The sequence below is a fragment of the Sinocyclocheilus grahami genome, unplaced genomic scaffold (genome assembly GCF_001515645.1).
Source record: "Sinocyclocheilus grahami isolate Dianchi unplaced genomic scaffold, SAMN03320097.WGS_v1.1 scaffold473.1, whole genome shotgun sequence".
NCBI lineage: Eukaryota > Metazoa > Chordata > Actinopteri > Cypriniformes > Cyprinidae > Sinocyclocheilus > Sinocyclocheilus grahami.
In genome coordinates, this window is record NW_015505652.1 from 1,128,277 (window position 1) to 1,137,388 (window position 9,112).

The 9,112-nt window shown below is 37.0% G+C and overlaps 1 protein-coding gene across 1 annotated transcript; it reads left to right on the forward strand.

Annotated features, from left to right (window-relative positions):
* The first annotated feature begins 3,768 nt into the window (after nucleotides 1-3,768).
* On the forward strand, nucleotides 3,769-5,740 carry LOC107553422 (spermatogenesis-associated serine-rich protein 1-like). The gene is made up of 5 exons (XM_016235610.1): nucleotides 3,769-3,866; nucleotides 4,236-4,360; nucleotides 4,576-4,743; nucleotides 4,961-5,072; nucleotides 5,617-5,740. Exons 1-5 carry the CDS (start codon nucleotides 3,769-3,771, stop codon nucleotides 5,738-5,740), a joined length of 627 nt encoding a protein of 208 aa, XP_016091096.1.
* The last annotated feature ends 3,372 nt before the right edge of the window (nucleotides 5,741-9,112 follow it).

Below are 9,112 nucleotides of genomic sequence, written 5' to 3' on the forward strand. Positions count from 1 at the left end.
ACGCAGTAGACAGAGCATTAACCAGTTTTTGTGAACATAAACGTAACTGAAAATCTAGTCTGTATAGCAAAGATGTTTTGTTCTAAAAGGACTGTTTGAAAAGTTTGTTTGAAAAGGACTGTGTTGATATTTTGGCATTATTCAAGTCATGTCAGCACGTGTAAGCCTATTTACCGTAACACAGTTCACCTAGTAGCATAATCAAGTTGTCCTCCAATGTTTAACAAGAGCTCTTCGAATTAAATTTTTGAATTAAATGTGCCACAATTAGGATGACCACTATACATCTCAATAATACATTTAAAACTTAGACCTAGACATGACATAGACAATCTGTTCTAAACTGTGCATCTTTGCCAAACGTTTTGTGGACACTACTGTGTTGGTTTCCACTGGCTGTGAAAGTGGACTCGAAACATCTGCTGAGGGAGCTTTTGACTCTCAGTGTTAGTTAAGCTAATGTGGGGATCATTTCCCCTCAGATGTAGAATAACACACAAGGGGAAATATGCAGATTAGGCATCTCTTTAGATCCCTTTGAAAAGGACGAATTCTTCCATGCTCGTAATCTAAGTTAAGGAAAGTTAAAGAAAGATAGGCTTAGCAGTGTTTGAAAACTTCACTTTTAAAAGGTGCTGTAAGAGATTTCAAGGATTTTGCTATCTTTCACTAGACTTGCTGGTAGATGTTATTTATACCCGAAAGCTGAATTTTCAACAGTCGTTATTTCAGTCTTCAGTGTCACGTGATCCTTCAGAAATCATTTTAATATGCTGAATCAGTGCTCAAGAAACATTTCTTATTATTATCAAGTTGTGCATTCCTAATATTTTTTTGTGATACATTTGTTTCAGGATTCTTTGATGAATAGAATGTTCCAAAAAGCGGCATTTATTTGAAATTTTTGTAATGCTAAATGTATTTTCTGTCACTTTTGATCAATTTATTGTGTCCTTGCTAAATAAATATATTAATAAAAAAAATCTTACAGACCCCAAACTTTTACTAACAATAAATAAATCACAAATATTATATAATAGTAGATGCTTTTCCAATTTCTTTGTGGAGGGCTCTTAAAAGCGTGAAATGTACTTTATAGGATATTGTCCCTGTCTGCTGCTTTTCACACCACAGCTCAAGATAGTCCCTTGGGATTGTGTGCATTTGTGTGGTGCCATCAGCCGATAAATACTGTCAGCATGACAATTGCATATATAAATAAGAATTTATGCGTTATTAAAAACAGAATCACTTGGATGTCACAAAGGATGTTGGTTGAAGGACACTTATCAACTAAAGTTCCACTGATATTCAGAATTTCCCATTGTCTTTGTCAGGGTTCTGTCACTTCGGTCTAGTTTATTCATGGTTTTGTAACGGAGCCCTGACACTCCCGTCTTGTCTTGTTTTCTTGTGAGCGCGCGACTTCGAGTGTGCTCGAGCCGTGCGCTCTCTTGTCTGCATGCCTTGTTTCATGTTGGAGCGTGGTGTTCGGATCCCGGCACTCATGTCTTGTTCAGATTCAGTTTCGGTTTGGTGTCGGGGTTTGGACACTCGTGCTCCATGTTCTGTTTTGTTGTGGGAGCGTGCGGTCTCGAGTTCGCTCGGGCCGTACGCTCTTCTGTCCTCGTGTCTTGTGGTGTTGCACGCAGCTCGTGTCTTCGGCTGTGTGCTTTCATGTTATGTCTTGTGCTGTGTAGCACGCAGCTTGTGTTTTTTATTGGCTGCATGCTTTCATATTGTCATGTCTTGTGTGAACACGCGGCTTATGAGTATTCTCATTAGCTGTGTGTTTGTGTCTTGTTTTGTTCAAGCACATGGCTTGTGACTGTTTTGCTGGCCTTGTGCTTGTGTTTTTGTTTTGTGTGAGAACATGGCTTTTGTCTTTGTTTCCTGTGTGCCATGTGCTCTCATGTCAATTGTCTAACCCACCCATCTTGTTACCTGATTATTGGTTAATTTGCCCCACCTGTGTTTCCATTATTACCCTCCTCATTTGCTCCCTATTTATTCTCCTTGTGTTTGCAGTCCTGTATGAGTTCGTCGTTGAATGTTGTGTGTGCGCCTTGTGTCCTGCCCTGCCTTGTCAGTCGGTTTCCCTAATGGGGTAGTTTCAGTTTGTTTTGTTTTATTTTTTGTTAATAAAAGCTCTAATTCCTTCTGCAATTGAGTCCTTGCCTCATCCATTCGACCCTGACAGTCTTGGCATTCAATAATCATGATTTTATAATAATCGGTCCTTTTTAAAGCGAATTCTGCTTTCTTTGATATGTCTGCGTGACAAACTATTTCAGCATGGCTTAAAAGGACCGTGAGGAAGCTGTCTCATAATGCATATACTCTATATTCAGTGCATTCAATAAAATCATGCTGAACCTACACCCGAAACCTAAAATGTATTCAAATTGTAGACGTGAAAGAGGGTCGACGTGTCAGGATTTTCCCATTGTGAGCCGATTGAATTAAGTCTATTAAAGATTCAAAAGCTGAAACCGCTGAGGACAGCATTTCTGCCTTCCACACAAAATAACTGACAAATAAAAGGAACTTCTTTTAGAATAACTGAAGGACAGTTTATTGGAAATAGATTGAGTTGAATGATGTCTTACAGAAAGGTCTGGGTCAAATGTGATGTCCTCATAATTACCCCTTATTTAACCCTTGAGGCTATAATGTCTGTTGCTATGCAAAATCAAGCCTAGGGCAAATGACTGTGCTGACCCAAATCTAGAGCAGTTTTGCAGTGCTGTGAATATGAGCTTTTGAAAAGTGGGGACATGGGGTAATGTCCTGAAAAGTCACCTTCTCCTTGTAATACCTGTCATACCTTTGTCATTATACAAATATATGTCCTCCAAAAACGCAAAAACGCGTACACACACACACACACACACACACACACACACACACACACACACACACACACACACACACACACACACACACACACACAGTAACAGTAAAATCCTTGTAAGGATAAATTACCTTCTTGCGCCATCTTGCGTTTTGACAGGCTAAAGTCAGGCAAATGCAAATTATTTTACTTAAATTTTGTAACGTATCCTAACAAACAAATAGACCGACAGTATTACCATGTGAATAAATAACGCATATCAGTAAGTGAATAATTCAAGAAATATATATAGGCTACGCAATCGATTTACAGTGCATTTGTATCAGACTCTAAAGGCTATTGTCAGTTTTGCTTATGTTCTCCTAGCAACGGATTATTACAATAGTTTTGTCTACAGCCTTTAACTCAATGTACATAGATCACTGGTTCATTTAGCTACGTAATGAACACGAGGTAAGGTTTCCAGAATATATTTGGTCCATATATAGGCAGTCTAACATTGATATTTTATTTACTACAAAATATTTATCGTAGTCGCGTTGCTGTGGGCGCAAGTAGACGAAAATATTTAAAAAATGAGTCTCATTGCAACACTTGCTCGCATATAATAACACTATAAATTCACTCAATTCATTTGTTTCTTAAAAAGTTGTAGCTTACGCCTCACGAAGTGAATAGTGTTTACGAGATCATTTTTTGTGTGCTTAAATAATTAATTAGCTTTTAATTAGCACTATTTCTAAAAATCTTGTGTAGACTAGGCTATTTATTCATAGAAATACTTACAACACAATCAATAGCCTATAGGCCTACATTTACTTTAAGTTCAAAAAGTACTGCATAGCAGATCATTCCCTTTTTTCCATCTTTCTTTTTTTCTCGTTACTTATAGTGAAATGTCACGGTGTCGCGATATGAAGAAACATACCGACTTCGGTGACCCATTCTGGAGTTTTGGAAAAGAGCAGGACTTCAAGCCTCACGTTAGACACGTTGAGCCAGTTCTCACTGAGTAACTATTACATGAATCAGTTTCTCTCCCATAAAGTATTAAAAATGGATTTAATTGCAGTTGAAGTTACTTGTGAATGACAGCTTTTCAATTTTCCTCAAGTGTTTGAAGCAGTAGAAGCAAAGGGTCAAAGTTTTATTGCGTAACCTGAATCGTAAATTGAACAGAATTTCTGAGTGGGACATACGAGAGCCTCTTGAGTCTTAATTTTGAAGCTCTGAGGTTACAACATTACAGTTAACTGTGAGATTTGTGCTCCATCTCTAGCCAATGTTAATATTTCAAATCAAGTCAAACTTAATGTCTATGTGTATCCTATGCTTGAGTTTTTTCTTCTACACTACATTAAAATGATACCAATGGTTTTAGATGTGACCTTGACTGGAAATCCCAGTTGCGCTGGATACCTGAACCTCGATACAGTGACGCCCCATTTCCACACATCAAAGACATAAAGTTTCCCAATGAAAGGAAACTGATGAGATCCTTCTCACGTGAGTCAGGCTTTGATCAGCAACGTCTATCTGTTCAAGTATTAATAAAAGGATCTCTAGTGGCAGCTGTACATGAAAACTTTCCTATGACTTCATTGCAGTAATCACTAAGGCTGTAACATCTCAAGACACTTTTAACTCTTTCTTTGGAATTTGTCATTAGATTCTGGGATCATTTTTCAGAATCATTTATATTTATTGCCATGTCCATTTAGAGGCTAATAGGGTGTCTGCATCTGAATGGAGCTTTTATCCAAACTTTGGACAGCCCAAGGCCTATAACGCTGGAAAGAGATGTTTTATGGATGGTATTAATCATACGAGAAGCATGAAATGCATTTCAGAAAATTCCCTGGAATCATCCATGGGGAGGAAAAAGCAGGGTAAGACATTATCAATGTTAATAACGTTACTCCCTGCTACTGTTCTTAACTATTCATATAAAGCGGAATTGTATTTAGTGAAGTGTAGTCAGTGCACCCTATGTTGTTTTAGGTCATGGGTAATTTACAGTACTTACATACAGTACATAGTTTGAAACATTTATAGTCTGAGAGACATTCAAAACTCTAATAAATCACATCTTCTTGCTTCTTTCAGCCACAGACAAATGCAGCATCTACCCTTCAACAAAGGTCAGACCATTTCTAGTTCCTGAGTACAGCCCTGGCTTTCATAAATATGAATCATCACTGCGCACAGCCACTTTTGGGTAAGGACCAACATGCTTACTGTAGATGCAGTAAGATAGACCAAAAAGATGACTGTAGCCATGTTTTAATGCAAATTAATGAACAAAAAAAAACTTCATGTGAAGGGATATATCAAAGTACAACATTTCAAAACTCCCCATTGAAAGTGAACATACAGACAGTCGACAGTTTCCATATAGAACTTTCACAGCACACAGCAGGGCAACTGAAAGATGCACAAAGAAAAGGAAAACACAAAGGCTATAAATACACAAGAACCTAATGTTTTAACAAGACTAATTAACATGAAACATCTGGAAGACAAGAGTGAGGAGACAAAACTTGAGCACAGACCCCGATATACTATATTTTTTTACATATTTACTTGTATATTACTTCAGGTCCAGGCCTTTTGTCACATTTAAACCATTTATTCACCGAAAACCACCAACAAAAGATATCAGGTAGGTATAAGAAATTAAATTATGGTGACCTGCACCATTCATGGCTGATAAGAAATATCTATGGAATTTCTTAAAGTGTATGTACTGTATATATTCACAGTGCACTGTATGCGGAGAAACATAAAAGTCGTGCTCGAGATGAGGACATTCTTGAAGTCAAGAGGCTGAGCAGCTGGAGACCAGCACTAGACATCTATGACAGGACAGTTTTGCTGGACACCTAATTTGGAAGGTGTCAAACCATGCTTACATACTTATTGTTGTTATGTGTTGTATTGTTAGTGTTTTCTATTTTGTTTCGTTCTAGCGAAGTGTTGAAGCAAATAAAATGATTTTCTTTCCTTCAACACTACCTTATGGCTTTCCATTGAGTATATTTTACAATATTTTGATAGTTATTGTTCAGCTTCAGAACGTCACATTGGAAAGGGTTGAATCAGGACAAAATGCCATGGGCTTCAGACAGTGAAAATGATTTGACCTTTTCTTTCCCTTATTAGTTGGAAGTCCGTCAAATAGATTTTCCTTAATTCCCTGACAAAGACAAATGAAGGTCTATTCACTGTGCCAAAATTTAACTGCAGGATAGAACAGGGGACAGTTAAGTATGATTGTGTAGGGAAGAAATTTGTAATAGTTAATAAAAGAGGAACAGAATCTCTTTCACTCTTCTTGTTTCATCAAAATCTGAATTCACCATACTGTATCATTCATACCCAGTATAATATAATAAGCAAAAGTTCTATTGTAGTCAGTTCGTTCTTACACTGAACCGTATAATCTAATAGCAAAATAACTGTTCATAAACTGTTGTTTCATAAAATGAGGATCGAACACAACTTGCTCTTTAAAGCATATTATAGAAACATATTTGCGTTTGTAAGAATTTCTGTGGTGGGCCATCTGTTGTGTTTTTATCTAGGGTAGTTTTGCTGCATATTCATTGTCCATATGGTTCATCCAAAAGGCAGATATGATACCCATGAGCTTCAACACTGTACAGCCTGTATGTTGCCATTGGTATGCATCCATACTTTCTCTGGCCTCACACATCACGCTTTTATAATATGTATACATCATCTTTAACTTGTATCACATTTATTCAGTAGAGATAGATGATGTTGTTTCACTCTGATAATGCTATAAAATTTACATAAAATCTACCCACAGGGTTATACCAGCCCACAGTGCCATTAAAATTTATATAGATCACAAATTTGTGGGCCATTATGGAAGCTGTTTAGTCATTTTCGCCCCCAACTAAATGTGCTAGAAACCTTTTAGTGTATGCCACTTTTTGCAGTTTTCCTCCTATCATTAAGGGTCATTAAGGACAATGAAATTAATGAATGAGAAAATGAGATGGGTTGAATAGCGTGTGACTATTTACTCCAGCCTTGTGGAGATACCTTTTGGGGGTCTGGGACCACCTGAAGCAATTTGGCATCCTGAACCTTGCACAACACTTTACAGGTATTACCTTATCTGGTGCAAACAGGCCTGGCTGTTTTCTAGCACTTGCCAGCGAGACATTTCAGACCTGCTGCGTCACTGCAGTGAGATTGAATGTAAGGACCTTTTGTTTTGTCAGGTGCTTCTGTCTTCTCAAGAAAAAAGTGAGTCCAAATGCACAGATGGAGGTCTTACAGATTCACACTGGTTGATTTTCTATGGCATTTTAGAGTGCATGACCATACATTAAAACATTGTGGAATTTGGCTCATAGGCTACTACACTTTATAGCTACTGGCAATAAAACATGGATATATAGGTAAAAGCGCAGACTTGTCCTTTAACATGATTTGTTCCATCCAAATAATAAAATTTGTGCAATCGAATCAGTCAAATTTACATGAATCTTTCAAAATGATTTGTTATCCGGTTCATTGAAAAGAATGATTCATTCACAAATTGGACATCGATATCGGGTCTTTTTCACTACTAATTCAATTTAGTTAATTCAATTCGGCTCCTGATTCATTACAAGGCTTCCTCCCTGAAATATTGTTAAATAAAAAGTAAATGCTTTGGAATATAGTGGCGTAAAATTAAAAGTTTCCCAAAATGAAAATATATATTTTTTTGTCATAGCATGCTGCAAAATACATATATATGGCTTATGAAACTAAATCCTTTCCAATAAACTGTCTATTTCGATTAAAATCATAGGCTGTTGATAAACTTTTTAAACATCCCAGTTGATAAATAATGAATAAGCATTTCATGAATCATGTAGGCCTACTTAATAATTAATTTCTCTACCTGACCAATAACCAAATAATGTTTGTTTAAAAATGGATCTTGTTAGGCTCTTTGAACCTATAAGAAAGAAAGAAAGAAAGAAAGAAAGCAAGAAAGAATGGCAGTGAAAGCTGTGAAACTGCACAACTTCTAAATTTTAAAGATTTGAATGACAGATATAATTAATTTGTTCACTGTCCATGCTTTAATGGAGCCAATTAAAGTAGAGCGGGTCGACATAGCGCCGCCTCCATGACATGTATTACCCCATCCCAGTTTTTCAGGCTGCAGTTTTGTTTCGATTTTTTCCCCTTTGTAATCACACCCCAGTCACCAGAGGGCGCCGTTTCCAGAGTTGTAGTTCCTTTAGTCAGAAAGTGTAAAACAGTTCTATTAAGGTAAGAAAATACTGCAGCTAAGTGTGGATGACGAGACTTGCTGTAATCCTCCTTCCAGTTTTGTTGTTTTGTAGAAATTTGAGCATTTTTGAGTATGATCTGATCTGGGCTTTTAGGTTTACCCAATTTAGTATGCATGAACAAGTCAGTATGCAACGTCTTTGATGACAAGATGGCATAACAGTGGTTAAAGAGAGCAAGAATGATTGTTTGAGACCATTTGTAGGCCATTTCGAGCCATTTGAATGACATATAAGTTAAATAACATGCTCATTTCTCTAGATATTTTGTTTACCGTTTTGTCTCATCTTAAGAAAGGTGAATTGAGGGTAAATCAAGAATGCCATTCATGTTCAAATTGCATTTTTGATATTATGTGAAAAATGATTTTATTTTTTTCTGACGGGCTAGAGTCTCATGACATTTCAAGAATGGCTTTCCTCCTAGTAACACTTTTAACATTGTGACAATCTTTAAAGCCGGTGACAAGCTCCCTTGAGAATTTTTAAGCTCTACAGATCACCTTTTGAGCGCATTTATGTCAAAAGGGGAAGACAAATCTCTGGCACAAAAGTGCACAGAGTGCATCAGAGATCTTGCATCACTTATAGCATACTAATTTGACATCCTCTAGTGGAATAAAAGCATTCAGAATATGAGAGGAGCAATTAAATGCATCTCAAGACGAAGTTTCTATTTTTAAATGCGACGAGAGGCATTCAGTGGAGACGTTAATTTGCACTTGGTGTAATTGCCACCAATACATGTGTTTCTTTATATGTTTATCTTTGTATGCATCTTTGAAGACTAATTTAAAGATTTTCTGATTGGCTGGTTGTTGAAATGAGGTGATTTCTGTACCAAACCACAGGCGTAGAGTTCACTTTTTCATTGGAACGTTGCAGGGCCCCAGAGCATATTGATTTACCCATGATCGCTCATTGATCCTTCACCATC

Excerpts from the sequence above, each read along its gene's own strand:
- LOC107553422 (XM_016235610.1), top strand. The coding sequence starts at position 3,769 with ATGAAGAAACATACCGACTTCGGTGACCCATTCTGGAGTTTTGGAAAA. Across the intron at positions 3,867-4,235 it reads GTTGAGCCAGTTCTCACTGA|ATGTGACCTTGACTGGAAAT; the intron begins GTAACTATTACA and ends CAATGGTTTTAG. Across the intron at positions 5,073-5,616 it reads CTGCGCACAGCCACTTTTGG|TGCACTGTATGCGGAGAAAC; the intron begins GTAAGGACCAAC and ends ATATATTCACAG.